At 47.9% G+C, this 20,219-nt stretch overlaps 1 protein-coding gene across 1 annotated transcript in view; it reads left to right on the top strand.

Annotated features, from left to right (window-relative positions):
- The window catches only part of LOC129813250 (mitogen-activated protein kinase kinase kinase kinase 5-like), a 168,282-nt gene that overhangs the window by 29,632 nt on the left and 118,431 nt on the right, over positions 1-20,219 (top strand). The window contains exons 4-10 of the mRNA XM_055865550.1: positions 4,340-4,430; positions 6,897-6,961; positions 7,246-7,301; positions 8,764-8,811; positions 12,729-12,771; positions 13,094-13,166; positions 15,717-15,848. Coding sequence (XP_055721525.1) covers positions 4,340-4,430; positions 6,897-6,961; positions 7,246-7,301; positions 8,764-8,811; positions 12,729-12,771; positions 13,094-13,166; positions 15,717-15,848 — 508 coding nt within the window. The remainder of the gene's footprint in view (positions 1-4,339; positions 4,431-6,896; positions 6,962-7,245; positions 7,302-8,763; positions 8,812-12,728; positions 12,772-13,093; positions 13,167-15,716; positions 15,849-20,219) is intronic.

The following is a 20,219-nucleotide window of genomic DNA, read 5'->3' on the forward strand; positions in this document are numbered from 1 at the left end:
AGTGTTAGTAGTAGTGGTGGTGGTAGTATTGGTGGTGGTAGTATTAGTAGTGGTGGTAGTATTGGTGGTGGTGGTAGTATTAGTAGTAGTGGTGGTGGTGGTAGTGGTGGTGGTAGTGGTGGTAGTATTGGTGGTGGTAGTATTGGTGGTGGTAGTATTGGTGGTAGTAGTATTGGTGGTGGTAGTATTAGTAGTATTGGTGGTAGTAGTGGTGGTGGTAGTAGTAGTAGTGGTGGTAGTATTGGTGATAGTATTAGTAGTGGTGGTGGTGGTAGTATTGGTGGTAGTATTAGTAGTATTGGTGGTGGTAGTATTAGTAGTATTGGTGGTAGTAGTAGTAGTAGTGGTGGTAGTATTGGTGATAGTATTAGTAGTGGTGGTGGTGGTAGTAGTAGTGGTAGTATTAGTGGTGGTGGTGGTGGTGGTGGTGGTAGTGTTAGTAGTGGTGGTAGTATTGGTGGTGGTGGTAGTATTAGTAGTGGTGGTAGTATTGGTGGTGGTGGTAGTATTGGTGGTGGTAGTATTAGTAGTGGTGGTAGTATTGGTGGTGGTGGTAGTATTAGTAGTGGTGGTAGTGGTGGTAGTATTGGTGGTGGTAGTGTTAGTAGTAGTGGTGGTGGTAGTATTAGTAGTGGTGGTAGTATTGGTGGTGGTGGTAGTATTAGTAGTAGTGGTGGTGGTGGTAGTGGTGGTGGTAGTGGTGGTAGTATTGGTGGTGGTAGTATTGGTGGTAGTAGTATTGGTGGTGGTAGTATTAGTAGTATTGGTGGTAGTAGTGGTGGTGGTAGTAGTAGTAGTGGTGGTAGTATTGGTGATAGTATTAGTAGTGGTGGTGGTGGTAGTATTGGTGGTAGTATTAGTAGTATTGGTGGTGGTAGTATTAGTAGTATTGGTGGTAGTAGTGGTGGTGGTAGTAGTAGTAGTGGTGGTAGTATTGGTGATAGTATTAGTAGTGGTGGTGGTGGTAGTAGTAGTGGTAGTATTAGTGGTGGTGGTGGTGGTGGTGGTAGTGTTAGTAGTGGTGGTGGTGGTAGTAGTGGTAGTATTGGTGGTAGTATTATTGGTGGTAGTAGTATTGGTGGTGGTAGTAGTATTGGTGGTGGTAGTAGTATTGGTGGTGGTAGTAGTATTGGTGGTGGTAGTAGTATTGGTGGTGGTAGTAGTATTGGTGGTGGTAGTAGTATTGGTGGTGGTAGTAGTATTGGTGGTGGTAGTAGTATTGGTGGTAGTAGTTTTGGTGGTAGTATTGGTGATAGTATTAGTAGTGGTGGTGGTGGTAGTATTGGTGGTAGTATTAGTAGTAGTGGTGGTAGTAGTAGTGGTAGTATTAGTGGTGGTGGTGGTGGTAGTGTTAGTAGTGGTGGTGGTAGTAGTAGTGGTAGTAGTAGTGGTAGTATTGGTGGTGGTAGTAGTATTGGTGGTGGTAGTAGTATTGGTGGTGGTAGTAGTATTGGTGGTGGTAGTAGTATTGGTGGTGGTAGTAGTATTGGTGGTGGTAGTAGTATTGGTGGTGGTAGTAGTATTGGTGGTGGTAGTAGTATTGGTGGTGGTAGTAGTATTGGTGGTGGTAGTAGTATTGGTGGTGGTAGTAGTGGTGGTAGTAGTAGTGGTGGTGGTAGTAGTGGTGGTAGTAGTAGTGGTGGTAGTAGTGGTGGTAGTAGTGGTGGTAGTAGTATTGGTGGTAGTAGTATTGGTGGTAGTAGTGTTAGTAGTAGTGGTGGTGGTAGTATTAGTAGTAGTGGTGGTAGTAGTGTTAGTAGTAGTGGTGGTGGTAGTATTAGTAGTAGTGGTGGTAGTAGTGTTAGTAGTAGTGGTGGTGGTAGTATTAGTAGTAGTGGTGGTGGTAGTATTAGTAGTAGTAGTGGTGGTGGTAGTATTAGTAGTAGTGGTGGTGGTAGTATTAGTAGTAGTGGTGGTGGTAGTATTAGTAGTAGTGGTGGTGGTAGTATTAGTAGTAGTGGTGGTGGTAGTATTAGTAGTAGTGGTGGTGGTAGTATTAGTAGTAGTGGTGGTGGTAGTAGTAGTGGTGGTGGTAGTAGTGGTGGTGGTAGTGTTAGTAGTAGTGGTGGTGGTAGTATTAGTAGTAGTGGTGGTGGTAGTATTAGTAGTAGTGGTGGTGGTAGTATTAGTAGTAGTGGTGGTGGTAGTAGTGGTGGTGGTAGTGTTAGTAGTAGTGGTGGTGGTAGTATTGGTGGTGGTGGTAGTGGTGGTGGTAGTAGTGGTGGTGGTAGTATTAGTGGTAGTAGTGGTAGTAGTAGTGGTAGTGGTAGTATTGGTGGTGGTGGTAGTATTGGTGGTGGTGGTAGTAGTGGTGGTAGTAGTGGTAGTAGTAGTGGTAGTAGTAGTAGTGGTAGTATTGGTGGTGGTGGTAGTATTGGTGGTGGTGGTAGTATTGGTGGTGGTGGTAGTATTGGTGGTGGTAGTATTGGTGGTAGTATTGGTGGTGGTAGTAGTGGTGGTAGTAGTGGTGGTGGTAGTAGTGGTGGTAGTAGTGGTGGTGGTAGTATTGGTGGTAGTATTGGTGGTGGTAGTATTGGTGGTAGTAGTGGTGGTAGTATTGGTGGTGGTAGTGGTGGTGGTAGTAGTGGTAGTGGTAGTAGTGGTGGTAGTAGTATTGGTGGTGGTAGTATTGGTGGTGGTAGTAGTGGTGGTAGTATTGGTGGTGGTGGTAGTATTAGTAGTATTGGTGGTAGTAGTATTGGTGGTAGTAGTATTGGTTTTGGTGGTAGTATTAGTAGTAGTGGTGGTGGTAGTATTGGTGGTAGTATTGGTGGTGGTAGTAGTGGTGGTAGTAGTATTGGTGGTAGTATTGGTGGTGGTGGTGGTGGTAGTAGTGGTGGTAGTAGTATTGGTGGTGGTAGTATTGGTGGTGGTGGTGGTGGTAGTGGTGGTGGTAGTAGTGGTGGTGGTAGTAGTGGTAGTGGTAGTAGTGGTGGTGGTGGTGGTGGTAGTAGTGGTGGTAGTAGTATTGGTGGTAGTATTGGTGGTGGTGGTGGTGGTAGTAGTGGTGGTAGTAGTATTGGTGGTGGTAGTATTGGTGGTGGTGGTGGTGGTAGTAGTGGTGGTAGTAGTGGTGGTGGTAGTAGTGGTAGTGGTAGTAGTGGTGGTAGTAGTATTGGTGGTGGTAGTATTGGTGGTGGTAGTAGTGGTGGTGGTAGTAGTGGTGGTAGTATTGGTGGTAGTAGTATTGGTGGTAGTAGTAGTAGTAGTGGTGGTAGTATTAGTAGTGGTGGTAGTATTAGTAGTATTGGTGGTAGTAGTATTAGTCGTATTGGTGGTAGTAGTAGTAGTAGTGGTGGTAGTATTAGTAGTGGTGGTAGTATTAGTAGTATTGGTGGTAGTAGTAGTAGTAGTGGTGGTAGTAGTAGTGGTAGTAGTGGTAGTATTAGTAGTATTGGTGGTAGTAGTATTGGTATTGGTGGTAGTATTGGTGGTGGTTGTAACAGCAGTAGTAGTGCTTTATTCATTAGTAGCTACATAAATACATTTATAGGACACCATTTTGTTAATTTTGTCTATATGCACAATGCAGTGTTATGGTACACTGTGGAAATATTTTATCCATCCGGGCACATTGAAATGGAGTAAAATGTTCTGTGGTTTGGCAACGGAAGGGGAAAGATTTAGTGATTCATTCTGTCCAACGTGCTTTAACTTTTCCTCCGTTAATTAATATTAATATGGAGGGGAGGTTTATGCAGAATACCATCAGTCAAATGAGAATGTGTGTCTGTCTCTGTCTCTCTCTCTCGTGTGTGTGTCTGTGTGTGTTGCGTGTCTTCCTCTCTCGTGTGTGTGTGTCGCGTGTCTCCCTCTCTCGTGTGTGTGTGTGTGTGTTCCGTGTCTCCCTCTCTCGTGTGTGTGTGTGTGTGTGTGTGTGTGTGTGTGTGTGTCGCGTGTCTCCCTCTCTCGTGTGTTTGTGTGTGTGTGTGTGTGTGTGTGTCGCGTGTCTCCCTCTCTCGTGTGTGTGTGTGTCGCGTGTCTCCCTCTCTCGTGTGTGTGTGTGTGTCTCCCTCTCTCGTGTGTGTGTGTGTGTGTGTGTGTGTCTCCCTCTCTCGTGTGTTTGTATGTGTGTGTGTGTGTGTCGCGTGTCTCCCTCTCTCGTGTGTGTGTGTGTCTCCCTCTCTCGTGTGTGTGTGTGTGTTGCGTGTCTCCCTCTCTCGTGTGTGTGTGTGTGTTGTCTGTGTGTGTCTCTTAACAAGGAACTTTGGTCCCAAATGAGGACCCAGCCGAGAAGAGATCAACATCGGACGAGCTTCTCCTTCACGTCTCTATGGATTAAAATGACCCCACCGGTGTGTTTTTCTGCCTCTTGAGTTCTCTCATTCTCTGCTTCCAGGGGATGACTTCTCCATCATCCAGCAGGAGATCTTCATGGTGAAGGAATGCATGCATCACAACATAGTGGCCTACTTCGGGAGCTACCTCTGGTAAGAGCCTAGACCACACTCCAATACCAGGGGCCCAGAGCTACTTCTGGTAAGAGCCTAGACCACACTCAATACCAGGGGCCCAGAGATACCTCTGGTAAGAGCCTAGACCACACTCCAATACCAGGGGCCCAGAGCTACTTCTGGTAAGAGCCTAGACCACACTCAATACCAGGGGCCCAGAGATACCTCTGGTAAGAGCCTAGACCACACTGAATACCAGGGGCCCAGAGCTACCTCTGGTAAGAGCACACTGAATACCAGGGGCCCAGAGCTACCTCTGGTAAGAGCCAATACCAGGGGCCCAGAGCTACCTCTGGTAAGAGCCAATACCACCCTCAATACCAGGGGCCCAGAGCTACCTCTGGTAAGAGCCAATACCAGGGGCCCAGAGCTACCTCTGGTAAGAGCCAATACCACCCTCAATACCAGGGGCCCAGAGCTACCTCTGGTAAGAGACAATACCACCCTCAATACCAGGGGCCCAGAGCTACCTCTGGTAAGAGCCAATACCACCCTCAATACCAGGGGCCCAGAGCTACCTCTGGTAAGAGCCAATACCACCCTCAATACCAGGGGCCCAGAGCTACCTCTGGTAAGAGCCTAGACCACACTCCAATACCAGGGATATGTTACAAGTGGCACTCTATTCCCTGTGTAGTGCACTACGTTTGACCCCTAGGGCCCAGAGCTACCTCTGGTAAGGAGCAAGCCAACACTATATATACCATTGTAGCAGTCTGTGGCTGAGTGACTTGAGGAAGTGATAGTCTGTGGCTGAGTGACTTGAGGAAGTGATAGTCGGTAGCTGATGGACGTGAGGAAGTGATACTTGATATTTCCAGACCAGAGGTATTATTAGAATGTAAAGGTAAGCTATAAGAAAAGGTTTACGGTGCTACTCTTTAATAATGTAGTCTTCAGTCAGATCTGACGTGTTTACTGTACAGGGAAAGGAGGGATACCTAGTCAGTATAACTGAATGCCGTCAACTGAAATGTGTCTTTTGCATTTAACCCAACCCCTCTGAACCAGAGAGGTGTGCGGGGGGGCTGCCTTAATCGACATCTGTACTTCTCCGTCCTACATCACATCTAACAATAATCTTTGGGATGACTTGCGGATTGAATCGCTCTAGCAGCAATGTTGCCCTGCCAGTTATCTATTTCTCATAGTTGGCATCATCAGAGAAAATCTGATCTATTGTAGGGCCCTGTAAAATTCACGTTTCTGAGAACGCGGACGGAATTAAGAAATCCAGAAATTTAAAACGGAATTCAACAATGCATAAATATGTCCAAGATTATTATAAGACATGAACAAAATGCATCAGCGATTCTTCTTTTCCTTCAACTTTCTGAAGAGGCAACGTCACAGGAATGTCTGTCTGTCTGTGTGTGTTTTGTCTACCGCTTTGTGTAGCTGTTAGCGATGATGCTAATGTAATGAAAACAGTCTTATGGAAAAAGTTTCCCCGAACCTTCTCAATGAAATGTTAACTACAAAATAGCCTTTGCCTACCTGGCAGAATGATATCATGATTTTTTTTGTTGCTTCAATCCGGTGGCCATTTTGTTTTGCAAACTCTGCAATCACATGAGCACTACAGAAACATTGCTAACCAAACAACGGTCTCTGGCAGGTGTGCAGTTGAATACACCCAAAAATAAATACAAACGATTTTTCGGTATCCTGATGTGATTTTAAGCATTGTTGTGGACTTGGAACATTCAATTTTGTTTTTGTTTTTCAAAAAATTGGATTTTTGAGAGCGAAAACCTGGAAAAACTAAACGGAGAAAACAGAATTTAGGAGAAGAAAAAATTATATATTTATTATACGGCCCTAATATTGTTCTTGGTCATTTGTGTCTAAGTTAGGCCATTCATGTTCTGCCAACTATTTAGCTGTGTATATTGTAAACCCTGGGGTTATTCGGTAGGAAGCAAACAGGCTGAAACGGGGAAGGACCTACCTGAACTTGTCAAATAAGACACGCTAGTTTTCATTGCAACACGTTTTGCACTAATGAATACACCCTCTGTTTTACTGCTCCTAACTGCCTCCTGTGCTCCTAACTGCCTCCTGTGCTCCTAACTGCCTCCTGTGCTCCTAACTGCCTCCTGTGCTCCTAACTGCCTCCTGTGCTCCTAACTGCCTCCTGTGCTCCTAACTGCCTCCTAACTGCCTCCTAACTGCCTCCTAACTGCCTCCTAACTGCCTCCTAACTGCCTCGTGTGCTCCTAACTGTCTCCTAACTGCCTCGTGTGCTCCTAACTGCCTCGTGTGCTCCTAACTGCCTCGTGTGCTCCTAACTGCCTCGTGTGCTCCTAACTGTCTCCTAACTGCCTCGTGTGCTCCTAACTGCCTCGTGTGCTCCTAACTGCCTCGTGTGCTCCTAACTGCCTCGTGTGCTCCTAACTGCCTCGTGTGCTCCTAACTGTCTCCTCTCCCTCCCTGTATCAGCCGTGACAAGCTGTGGATCTGTATGGAGTACTGTGGGGGAGGATCTCTACAGGACATATATCATGGTGTGTTATCTGTCTCCTCTCTCTCTGTCTCCTCTCTCTCTTCGTGTCTTCTCTCTCTCGCATATCATCACAGTTATATTGTCAAATTATTGTCTGATTTATTACTTATAAATGATGGTTTATTTATTTCTTAAATGTTTAATCTCTCCCCCTATGGTATGATCACACTGTTTGCATAGATTACAGTTTACAGACAGAATCCTATCTGACAATTTATAATAAACTATACAAATGGCCTTTTAGGGCAGCGTAACCATCATGTTTGTCTGTTTTTAATTTCTCAGTGACGGGTCCCCTATCCGAGCTGCAGATAGCCTACGTCTGCAGAGAGACCATACAGGTGATTACACTTGGGGACAGTTTCCTTGACACAGATGCTGCCTACTCCTGGGGCCAGTCTCAGAGCAGGAGTACTGATTTTAAAGATCAGAGTTTTGCCTTTTCACGTCACAGTGAATGAGGTTACATGCATAGGGAGGCCCTGATCCGAGATCAGCACTCCTACTCAGAGACGATTGATACGTGCAACCCCAGGACCTACAAGCGAGGCTCAAATGGTATCTCTGTGTAAAGTGCTTTTTAAAGGAAAACTCCACCCCTAAAAACAATTTTTTGCTATTTGGTTTCATTAGTCCATTGTTGATATAATCCCAAAATGTTTTGCATGTCAGCAATATATATAACTTTCAAAATACAATAAAATACAGCTGGTATGATGCATTTTGCATCATATGATACATTTCTGTATTTTCAAAGTTATATATCTTGAAAACATGATTGCTGATATGCAAAACATTTTGGGATTAAATCAACAATGGACTAATGAATCAAATGGAAGTGTCCTTTAAAGTCCATAGCTGTGTTGGAATACCCAAACTAACATACTGTATACTACATACTTAATGAGTATATACTATTAGTTCATTTTAGTATACTGTAAATGGAAAGTATCCTTTTAGTTAAGCGTACTAGCACTTTGCCTGTCTAACCCGGAAGTTGATGCTGTTGCTATGCAACTTCTTGCTAGCTTGTTAGCGTAGCTAACGATTTACTAGCTAGACATCTTACGGCTTCATCGACAATGTCTATTGAGAACGCACAACGACTATACCAACTAGCTAACTAAGAATGACATGAATGATCACGTTAATACACGTTGGGTAGTTAAATAGCATATAGTTAATATACTGCCACGGTCAATGTATTACTAGTCAACTAATGCTAGTTAGCTAGCTAGCTAACGTACCGGGTGCATACAAGCAACTGCTCTAATGATATGCTATGCGGTTTGTAAGGCTAGCGTAGCTAACAAATTGTCAGCAAACAACGTGTGTCGCCTAACTTATTTGAAAAGTCGTTTACTTTATTACATTGCTCAATATTTTCTTAACATTTGTCAGCAATGAATTTGTTTCCGCTCTCGTCGGACTTTGGCTACATATTTTCATCAAATCTGAAAACGTTTTGAAGCCACACCCATTTTCTGAAGAATTGCATTATGGGCCCTAAAACCACGTAAATAGTGTCCACTGCTTGTATACTTCATATTTTGGCGAATGTAGTACGACATCTGGGAACTTTTGGCATACTAACTATATCCATACTATGACCAAAAAGCGTACTACATACTCAATTTACATCACAAATTGTGCAGTTAGTATGAGTATTTGAACACAGTTCAGATCAGATCTAGGTTTAATCTGGGTCCATGAAACCGGCCCTTAAGGAAATTTAAACTTCTGGTTTGACTCCCAAGTTTGCCATTTCAACCAGGTCTCTAACATAGCTCTTTGTGTTCACAGGGTTTGGGATATCTACACTCCAGGGAAAAAATGCACCGTGACATCAAGGTATAGAGCCCCTATGTGGAGGTGTCATAATACCCATAAAACCTAGCACTCAAACAGTGAAATGATTCCAATCGTTTTTCCACCATTCATTTTTCCCCATAAGGGATTTTAAAAACACTTAAAATAATAAGGGAAATGGTTCCAATTTGTTTTTTTTCCACCATTCATTTTTTCCGTGGGGGATTTTAGAAAGACTTCATATGAGGGTTTGTGTTTAGTGGAGGCTTACTCTGGCGTGACATTTTGACAACCGTGGAAATCTCAAAGTCAAGGTGACTTTATATCAATATATTAATCTCCATTTACTCTTAGATTTAAAAAATGCTAATTAGCATCAAAGTAGACATCCAAAACTACAAATCCCTGCATGCTCCTACACGTCATCTCTAGCTGACACCTTTACTAACAGGTATTGTGCCAATTAGATAGTTAATCCAGAGATTCTTACCTTTGCCTCGATTCGGCAGTCTCATCCAGACCATCATGGTATTTGTAGTTCTTTATGATAGCCACATTAGCAGCTAATTAACATTTAATTTTGGCGGTAAATACAGGGCGAATATATTGATAAAAGTCACCTTGTCCTAGAGAGATGTACACGGTTATCAAAACGTCACGCCAGAGTAAGCCTCCACTAAACACAAACCCTCATATGAAGTCTTCCTAAAAATCCCCTACGGAAAAAATGAATGGTGGAAAAAACCGATTGGAACCATTTCCCTGTTTGACCGCTAGGTTTTATGGGTATTATGACTCACACTGTGGTACTCTATTGTACCAAAAACACACTCTCGCTGTCTCCTTTTACAACTGTCTCACTGAATGAACCCTTGCAACAAATAAACATAGTTTTTTGTGTTTGGGGGGTGTATACCACATTATTGAAAGATCATGTCATCACACCTTTTTTTTCCAATTGTACTTGCTATTTTTTTTTTTCATACTTTTCATAATGATTTATGAAGTCTATCCATTTTTCTTTCTTTGGGGCTGTCAGAGAGGCTAAATGCCGACGGGGCTGTCAGGGAGGCTAAATGCCGACGGGGCTGTCAGGGAGGCTAAATGCCGACGGGGCTGTCAGGGAGGCTAAATGCCGACGGGGCTGTCAGGGAGGCTAAATGCCGACGGGGCTGTCAGGGAGGCTAAATGCCGACGGGGCTGTCACGGAGGCTAAATGCCGACGGGGCTGTCACGGAGGCTAAATGCCGACGGGGCTGTCACGGAGGCTAAATGCCGACGGGGCTGTCACGGAGGCCAAATGCCGACGGGGCTGTCACGGAGGCCAAATGCCGACGGGGCTGTCACGGAGGCCAAATGCCGACGGGGCTGTCACGGAGGCCAAATGCCGACGGGGCTGTCACGGAGGCCAAATGCCGACGGGGCTGTCACGGAGGCCAAATGCCGACGGGGCTGTCACGGAGGCCAAATGCCGACGGGGCTGTCACGGAGGCCAAATGCCGACGGGGCTGTCACGGAGGCCAAATGCCGACGGGGCTGTCACGGAGGCCAAATGCCGACGGGGCTGTCACGGAGGCCAAATGCCGACGGGGCTGTCACGGAGGCCAAATGCCGACGGGGCTGTCACGGAGGCCAAATGCCGACGGGGCTGTCAGGGAGGCCAAATGCCGACGGGGCTGTCAGGGAGGCCAAATGCCGACGGGGCTGTCAGGGAGGCCAAATGCCGACGGGGCTGTCAGGGAGGCCAAATGCCGACGGGGCTGTCAGGGAGGCCAAATGCCGACGGGGCTGTCAGGGAGGCCAAATGCCGACGGGGCTGTCAGGGAGGCTAAATGCCGACGGGGCTGTCAGGGAGGCTAAATGCCGACGGGGCTGTCAGGGAGGCTAAATGCCGACGGGGCTGTCAGGGAGGCTAAATGCCGACGGGGCTGTCAGGGAGGCTAAATGCCGACGGGGCTGTCAGGGAGGCTAAATGCCGACGGGGCTGTCAGGGAGGCTAAATGCCGACGGGGCTGTCAGGGAGGCTAAATGCCGACGGGGCTGTCAGGGAGGCTAAATGCCGACGGGGCTGTCAGGGAGGCTAAATGCCGACGGGGCTGTCAGGGAGGCTAAATGCCGACGGGGCTGTCAGGGAGGCTAAATGCCGACGGGGCTGTCAGGGAGGCTAAATGCCGACGGGGCTGTCAGGGAGGCTAAATGCCGACGGGGCTGTCAGGGAGGCTAAATGCCGACGGGGCTGTCAGGGAGGCTAAATGCCGACGGGGCTGTCAGGGAGGCTAAATGCCGACGGGGCTGTCAGGGAGGCTAAATGCCGACGGGGCTGTCAGGGAGGCTAAATGCCGACGGGGCTGTCAGGGAGGCTAAATGCCGACGGGGCTGTCAGGGAGGCTAAATGCCGACGGGCTGTCAGGGAGGCTAAATGCCGACGGGGCTGTCAGGGAGGCTAAATGCCGACGGGGCTGTCAGGGAGGCTAAATGCCGACGGGGCTGTCAGGGAGGCTAAATGCCGACGGGGCTGTCAGGGAGGCTAAATGCCGACGGGGCTGTCAGGGAGGCTAAATGCCGACGGGGCTGTCAGGGAGGCTAAATGCCGACGGGGCTGTCAGGGAGGCTAAATGCCGACGGGGCTGTCAGGGAGGCTAAATGCCGACGGGGCTGTCAGGGAGGCTAAATGCCGACGGGGCTGTCAGGGAGGCTAAATGCCGACGGGGCTGTCAGGGAGGCTAAATGCCGACGGGGCTGTCAGGGAGGCTAAATGCCGACGGGGCTGTCAGGGAGGCTAAATGCCGACGGGGCTGTCAGGGAGGCTAAATGCCGACGGGGCTGTCAGGGAGGCTAAATGCCGACGGGGCTGTCAGGGAGGCTAAATGCCGACGGGGCTGTCAGGGAGGCTAAATGCCGACGGGGCTGTCAGGGAGGCTAAATGCCGACGGGGCTGTCAGGGAGGCTAAATGCCGACGGGGCTGTCAGGGAGGCTAAATGCCGACGGGGCTGTCAGGGAGGCTAAATGCCGACGGGGCTGTCAGGGAGGCTAAATGCCGACGGGGCTGTCAGGGAGGCTAAATGATGACGGGGCTGTCAGAGAGGCTAAAAACACAGCCTACAATATTACCCCTGCACGTTGTTTGTGTTGACGCAGGAAGAGAGGCTGGCTGGCTTTCTGGGGGTGTGTAGTGTACCATGGATGCATGTGACTGATGGCGTCACTGCCAGTGGTTTCAGCTTGAACCCAGTTCATGCCTAGTATCAGACTGCCTGTGTTATCACAGTGGGTCACGGTTAGGTCCATAGAATATCTCTACTTCTACAGAGAGAGAGAGAGTTTCCTGTTTCCTCTGCCTTCTCTCTCTTATCTCTCTCTGTGGTGCCCACTCTCTCTTTCTTCTCTCTCTCCTTCTCTCTCTCATCTCCCCTCTATCTCTGTTCTCACCCTTTCTCTCTCTCTGTTGCTCTCTCCTCTGTCTGTCTGTCTGTCTGTCTGTCTGTCTGTCTGTCTGTCTGTCTGTCTGTCTGTCTCTCTGTCTCTCTGTCTCTCTGTCTCTCTGTCTCTCTGTCTCTCTGTCTCTCTGTCCGTCTCTCCCTCCGTCTCTCCCTCCGTCTCTCCCTCTCTGCAGGATGCTGACAGACACCTGTCAATCATAGACCAGCCTAGCTACAATACTGACTTACTCACTATAGTATTGCCTGCTAGCTACACAATTGCAATCACTTCATAACAACCAGTGAAAGATGATATAACACACGTGATAGTTTGTGGTTTTATGCAAAGAGGAAGTGTTTGAAAAAGCTATTGTTGTTCAGTTCCTCAGCGTGATGGAACAGCCTATTACCCCTGCATCTATATATACACCCTCCTATATATATATACACCCTCCTATGCAGTGCAGGTTGGCAGTATTTGTCTCTATTAGTACATTGGTGTGCTAATAACGGTCCGATTTTTGGGTTCTTTTCTTCAGGGTGCTAATATCCTCCTAACAGACAACGGGCATGTGAAACTAGGTGAGATATTCAACCTCTGTGAACACCTATAAAGGCTACCTCATGGCCCTCAGCCGTGTGTGTCTTTCTGTATATAGTCTGTGTATTTCCCTGTGTATTGTCTCACTATTGTTATTTTACTGCTGCTCTTTAATTACTTGTTACTTTTATTTCTTATTCTTAACCGTTTTTTTTGTAAACTGCATTGTTGATTAGGGGCTTGTAAGGAAGCATTTCACTGTAAGGTCTACCTACACCTGTTGTATTCGGGGGCATGTGACTAATTTGATTTGATTTGTTTGTGTGATATATCCTTAATGCATCTTGTCACTTGTTATTCCAGCTGATTTTGGAGTAGCAGCCAAAATAACAGCCACCATTGCCAAGAGGAAGTCCTTCATCGGGACTCCTTACTGGTGAGTCTTTCTCTGAGACGGTCCTCCGTCGGGACTCCTTACTGGTGAGTCTTTCTGAGACGGTCCTCCGTCGGGACTCCTTACTGGTGAGTCTTTCTCTGAGACGGTCCTCTGTCGGGACTCCTTACTGGTGAGTCTTTCTCTGAGACGGTCCTCCGTCGGGACTCCTTACTGGTGAGTCTTTCTCTGAGACGGTCCTCCGTCGGGACTCCTTACTGGTGAGTCTTTCTCTGAGACGGTCCTCCGTCGGGACTCCTTACTGGTGAGTCTTTCTCTGAGACGGTCCTCCGTCGGGACTCCTTACTGGTGAGTCTTTCTGAGACGGTCCTCCATCGGGACTCAGTCCTCCGTCGGGACTCCTTACTGGTGAGTCTTTCTGAGACGGTCCTCCGTCGGGACTCAGTCCTCCGTCGGGACTCTTTACTGGTGAGTCTTTCCCTGAGACGGTCCTCCGTCGGGACTCAGTCCTCCGTCGGGACTCTTTACTAGTGAGTCCCAAATGGCACCCTGTTCCTTTTATAGTGCACTACTTTTGACCAGGCCCCCTAGGACTGATAGGGCCCATAGGGCTCGGGTCAAAAGTAGTGCACTATATAGGGAGTAGTGGAATAGTGTTCCATTTGGGACGTAGGCTTTCTTTCTCTCCATGGAGTCGGGCCGAACAACACCATTTAGATGTGACTGTATTAATTCAGCACTGCCTCTTATGTCTTATTGCTTAACTAGACATACTGTATGTACCTTGACTTTTAACACAAAATTATCAAATGTATTTTTCCCTCATCAATCTTCACACATTACCCCATAATGACAAAGCAAAAACAAGTTATTAAAAATAAACTGAAATATTACATTTTACATAAGTATTCAGACTCTTCACTCAGCAACTTTGTTGAAGCACCTTTGGCAGCGATTACAGCCTCAAGTCTTCTTGGATATGACGCTACAAGCTTGGCACACCTGTATTTGGGGAGTTTCTCCCATTTTTCTCTGCAGATCCTCTCAAGCTCTGTCAGGTTGGATGGGGAGCGTCGCTGCACAGCTATTTTAGGTCTCTCCAGAGATGTTTGATTGGGTTCAAGCCCGGTCTCTGGCTGGGCCACTCAAGGACATTGAGACTTGTCTCGAAGCCACTCCTGTGTTGTCTTGGCTGTGTGTTTAGGGTCGTTGTTCTGTTGGAAGGTGAACCTTCGCCCCAGTCTGAAGAACTGAGCACTCTGAAGCAGGTTCTCATCAAGGATCTCTCTGTACTTTGCTCCGTTCATCTTTCCCCTCGATCCTGACTCGTCTCCCAGTTCCTGCCACTGAAAATGGTGGTGCCAGGATTCAGGGTGGTGCCAGGATTCCTACAGACGTGACTCTTGGTAATCAGGCCAAAAAGTTCAATCTTGGTTTCATCAGACCAGAGGATCTTGTTTCTCATGGTCTAAGAGTCTACTGGTGCCTTTTGGCAAACTCCGAGCAGGCTGTCATGTGCCTTTTACTGGGGAGTGGCTTCCATCTGGCCACTCTACTATAAAGGCCTGATTGGTGGAGTGCTGCAGAGAGAGAACATCTGGAAGGTTCTCCCATCTCCACAGAGGAACTCTGGAGGTCTTTCAGAGTGACCATCAGGTTGTTGGTCACCTCCCTGACCAATGCCCTTCTCCCTCAATTGCTCAGTTTGGCCGGGCGGCCAGCTCTAGGAAGAGTCTTGGTGGTTCCAAATTTCCTCCAGAGGCCACTGTGTTCTTGGGGACCTTTTAATGCTTCAAATGTTTTGGTACCCTTCCCCAGATCTGTGCCTCGACACAATCCTGTCTCGGCGCTCTACAGACAATTCCTTCGACCTCGTGGCTTGGTTTTTGCTCTGACATGCACTGTCAATTGTGGGACCTTTATATAGACAGGTGTGTGCCTTTCCAAATCATGTCCAATCAATTGAATTTACCACAGGTGCACTCCAAGTTGTAGAAACATCTCAAGGATGATCAATGGAAACAGGAAGCACCTGAGCTCAATTTCAAGTCTCATAGCAAAGGGTCTGAATACTTATGTAAATAATTTATGTTTTCTACATCAACAAGTTTGCTAAATAAAATAATTTTGGCTTTGTCATTATGGGGTATTGTGATGTCATTATGGGGTATTGTGATGTCATTATGGGGTATTGTGATGTCATTATTGGGTATTGTGATGTCGTTATGGGGTATTGTGATGTCATTATGGGGTATTGTGATGCCGTTATGGGGTATGTATTTAATACATTTCAGAATAAGGCTCTAACGTAACAAAATGTAGAACATTTGAAGGTCTGAATACTTTCCCGAATCACTGTACATTCTGTATAAAACACCAGTAGTGAAATGGTCAAGCTGATATACATGCTTGTGTTAGGCGTACAGTACGTGCTGCGTGATTACTGTCCTAATTTCTAGGAGATGATGTAAAACGTGTACATATGTAGACAAGACTATAATATGTCTTATCTGTCCAGGAAGGTAGCAGTGAGATGTATAATATGTCTGTTATCTGTCCAGGATGGGTATAATATGTCTGTTATCTGTCCAGGATGGCACCAGAGGTAGCAGCGGTAGAGAAGAACGGAGGTTACAACCAGCTGTGTGACATCTGGGCCGTGGGCATCACCTCCATAGAACTGGCCGAGCTGCAGCCTCCTATGTTTGACCTGCACCCAATGAGGTACAGCTTCTCCCCTAAACGTCTGTACTTATCAACCAATCAATGCTGTTTCTGCTCTCCACTTCCTCACTCATCAACCAATCGATGCTGTTTCTGCTCTCCACTCCCTCACTCATCAACCAATCGATGCTGTTTCTGCTCTCCACTTCCTCACTCATCAACCAATCGATGCTGTTTCTGCTCTCCACTTCCTCACTCATCAACCAATCGATGCTGTTTCTGCTCTCCACTCCCTCACTTATCAACCAATCAATGCTGTTTCTGCTCTCCACTCCCTCACTTATCAACCAATCACTGCTGTTTCTGCTCTCCACTTCCTCACTTATCAACCAATCAATGCTGTTTCTGCTCTTCACTTCCTCACTCATCTACCAATCAATGCTGTTTCTGCTCTCCACTCCCTCACTCATCAACCAATCAATGCTGGTTCTGCTCTCCACTCCCTCACTCATCTACCAATCGATGCTGTTTCTGCTCTCCACTTCCTCACTCATCTACCAATCAATGCTGTTTCTGCTCTCCACTTCCTCACTCATCTACCAATCAATGCTGTTTCTGCTCTCCACTTCCTCACTCATCTACCAATCAATGCTGTTTCTGCTCTCCACTTCCTCACTCATCTACCAATCAATGCTGTTTCTGCTCTCCACTTCCTCACTCATCTACCAATCAATGCTGGTTCTGCTCTCCACTTCCTCACTCATCAACCAATCGATGCTGTTTCTGCTCTCCACTTCCTCACTCATCTACCAATCGATGCTGTTTCTGCTCTCCACTTCCTCACTTATCAACCAATCAATGCTGTTTCTGCTCTCCACTTCCTCACTCATCAACCAATCAATGCTGTTTCTGCTCTCCACTTCCTCACTCATCAACCAATCAATGCTGTTTCTGCTCTCCACTTCCTCACTCATCAACCAGTCACTGCTGTTTCTGCTCTCCACTTCCTCACTCATCTACCAATCAATGCTGTTTTTGCTCTCCACTTTCTCACTCATCAACCAATCAATGCTGTTTCTGCTCTCCACTTCCTCACTCATCAACCAATCAATGTTGTTTCTGCTCTCCACTTCCTCACTCATCTACCAATCAATGCTGTTTCTGCTCTCCACTTCCTCACTTATCAACCAATCAATGCTGTTTCTGCTCTCCACTTCCTCACTCATCAACCAATCAATGCTGTTTCTGCTCTCCACTTCCTCACTCATCAACCAATCAATGCTGTTTCTGCTCTCCCTCACTCATCTACCAATCAATGCTTTCTCCTCTTCACTTAAGCCCAAATCAAACGAAAAGCGTTTTTTTTTAACGTACTTGAACACGCGTGTACACGCTGGAATTAGCATGCACGGTAGTGAATGACAGTAAACAGACAGGCCGCGACTATGCTCTTCAAATCAGAAATCAAGGATATTGATTTCTGATTTTTGCGTCTGCCCGAAGCAATGCTGGGAGAGTGAGCTGATACAAGACGTAACGGTGCATTTTATGGTCTTGTATTGTGACGTGTTGTAGTTAACTGTCTATTTAGTGTTGATGATGAGTTTAGCTGCCAGTGACAATAATGCATATTTGAAAACAATAACTTCATGCCTACCTTTTTGCTGATTTCAATCAGAGCCATATAGCCTAGACAGGCTATGGCTGTGAAACTCATGGAACTGTGTTGAAGAGAGCATACTGTTATGTAGAAAGAAAGAGACTAGCTGAAATCTTTATAAAGCTGCTAGGGTGTATTAGCTACAAATCTCCTCATGTTAATGAGCCAACTTAACAGGAGGCAGGTACGGTGGCTCCCGTAGGACATAAGGGGGAGTCAAAAGGAACACTACAATGATTCACAAGGGCTACGTAGTGAACGTAACAAATACAACTGTTTTTATAATGCATTCTCGTATCTGTCGGCATGCGCTACGCAGTGTATGTGAATTCATGCTCTCTTCCGTCTCTCTACTCTCTCTACTCTCTTCCGTCTCTCTACTCTCTTCCGTCTCTCTCTACTCTCCCGTCTCTCTCTACTCTCTCCCGTCTCCCTCTACTCTCTCCCGTCTCCCTCTACTCTCTCCCGTCTCTCTCTACTCTCTCCCGTCTCTCTCTACTCTCTCCCGTCTCTCTCTACTCTCTGCCGTCTCTCTCTACTCTCTCCCGTCTCTCTCTACTCTCTCCCGTCTCTCTCTACTCTCTCCCGTCTCTCTCTACTCTCTCCCGTCTCTCTCCCGTCTCTCTCTACTCTCTCCCGTCTCTCTCTACTCTCTCCCGTCTCTCTCTACTCTCTCCCGTCTCTCTCTACTCTCTGCCGTCTCTCTCTACTCTCTCCCGTCTCTCTCTACTCTCTGCCGTCTCTCTCTACTCTCTCCCGTCTCTCTCTACTCTCTCCCGTCTCTCTCTACTCTCTCCCGTCTCTCTCTGCTCTCTCCCGTCTCTCTCTGCTCTCTCCCGTCTCTCTCTGCTCTCTCCCGTCTCTCTCTGCTCTCTCCCGTCTCTCTCTGCTCTCTGCCGTCTCTCTCTACTCTCTGCCGTCTCCCTCTACTCTCTCCCGTCTCCCTCTACTCTCTCCCGTCTCCCTCTACTCTCTCCCGTCTCCCTCTACTCTCTCCCGTCTCTCTCTACTCTCTCCCGTCTCTCTCTACTCTCTCCCGTCTCTCTCTACTCTCTCCCGTCTCTCTCTGCGCTCTCCCGTCTCTCTCTCTACTCTCTCCCGTCTCTCTCTACTCTCTCCCGTCTCTCTCCCGTCTCTCTCTACTCTCTCCCGTCTCTCTCTACTCTCTCCCGTCTCTCTCTACTCTCTCCCGTCTCTCTCTGCTCTCTCCCGTCTCTCTCTACTCTCTGCCGTCTCTCTCTACTCTCTCCCGTCTCCCTCTACTCTCTCCCGTCTCTCTCTACTCTCTCCCGTCTCTCTCTACTCTCTCCCGTCTCTCTCTACTCTCTCCCGTCTCTCTCTACTCTCTCCCGTCTCCCTCTACTCTCTCCCGTCTCTCTCTACTCTCTCCCGTCTCTCTCTGCTCTCTCCCGTCTCTCTCTGCTCTCTCCCGTCTCTCTCTGCTCTCTCCCGTCTCTCTCTGCTCTCTCCCGTCTCTCTCTGCTCTCTCCCGTCTCTCTCTGCTCTCTCCCGTCTCTCTCTCTGCTCTCTGCCGTCTCTCTCTACTCTCTCCCGTCTCCCTCTACTCTCTCCCGTCTCTCTCTACTCTCCCGTCTCTCTCTACTCTCTCCCGTCTCTCTCCCGTCTCTCTCTACTCTCTCCCGTCTCTCTCTACTCTCTCCCGTCTCTCTCTGCTCTCTCCCGTCTCTCTCTCTACTCTCTGCCGTCTCTCTCTACTCTCTCCCGTCTCCCTCTACTCTCTCCCGTCTCCCTCTACTCTCTCCCGTCTCTCTCTACTCTCTCCCGTCTCTCTCTACTCTCCCGTCTCCCTCTACTCTCTCCCGTCTCTCTCTGCTCTCTCCCGTCTCTCTCTGCTCTCTCCCGTCTCTCTCTGCTCTCTCCCGTCTCTCTCTGCTCTCTGCCGTCTCTCTCTACTCTCTGCCGTCTCTCTCTACTCTCTCCCGTCTCTCTCTACTCTCTCCCGTCTCTCTCTACTCTCTCCCGTCTCTCTCTACTCTCTCCCGTCTCTCTCTACTCTCTCCCGTCTCTCTCTACTCTCTCCCGTCTCTCTCTACTCTCTCCCGTCTCTCTCTACTCTCTCCCGTCTCTCTCTACTCTCCCGTCTCCCTCTACTCTCTCCCGTCTCTCTCTGCTCTCTCCCGTATCTCTCTGCTCTCTCCCGTCTCTCTCTGCTCTCTCCCGTCTCTCTCTGCTCTCTCCCGTCTCTCTCTGCTCTCTCCCGTCTCTCTCTGCTCTCTCCCGTCTCTCTCTGCTCTCTCCCGTCTCTCTCTGCTCTCTCCCGTCTCTCTCTGCTCTCTCCCGTCTCTCTCTGCTCTCTCCCGTCTCTCTCTCTACTCTCTGCCGTCTCTCTCTACTCTCTCCCGTCTCCCTCTGCTCTCTCCCGTCTCTCTCTACTCTCCCGTCTCTCTCTACTCTCTCCCGTCTCTCTCTGCTCTCTCCCGTCTCTCTCTGCTCTCTCCCGTCTCTCTCTGCTCTCTCCCGTCTCTCTCTGCTCTCTCCCGTCTCTCTCTCTACTCTCTGCCGTCTCTCTCTACTCTCTCCCGTCTCCCTCTGCTCTCTCCCGTCTCTCTCTGCTCTCTCCCGTCTCTCTCTGCTCTCTCCCGTCTCTCTCTGCTCTCTCCCGTCTCTCTCTGCTCTCTCCCGTCTCTCTCTGCTCTCTCCCGTCTCTCTCTGCTCTCTCCCGTCTCTCTCTGCTCTCTCCCGTCTCTCTCTGCTCTCTCCCGTCTCTCTCTGCTCTCTCCCGTCTCTCTCTGCTCTCTCCCGTCTCTCTC

Source organism: Salvelinus fontinalis, chromosome 16 (genome assembly GCF_029448725.1).
Source record: "Salvelinus fontinalis isolate EN_2023a chromosome 16, ASM2944872v1, whole genome shotgun sequence".
In the NCBI taxonomy this organism is placed as follows: Eukaryota; Metazoa; Chordata; class Actinopteri; order Salmoniformes; family Salmonidae; genus Salvelinus; species Salvelinus fontinalis.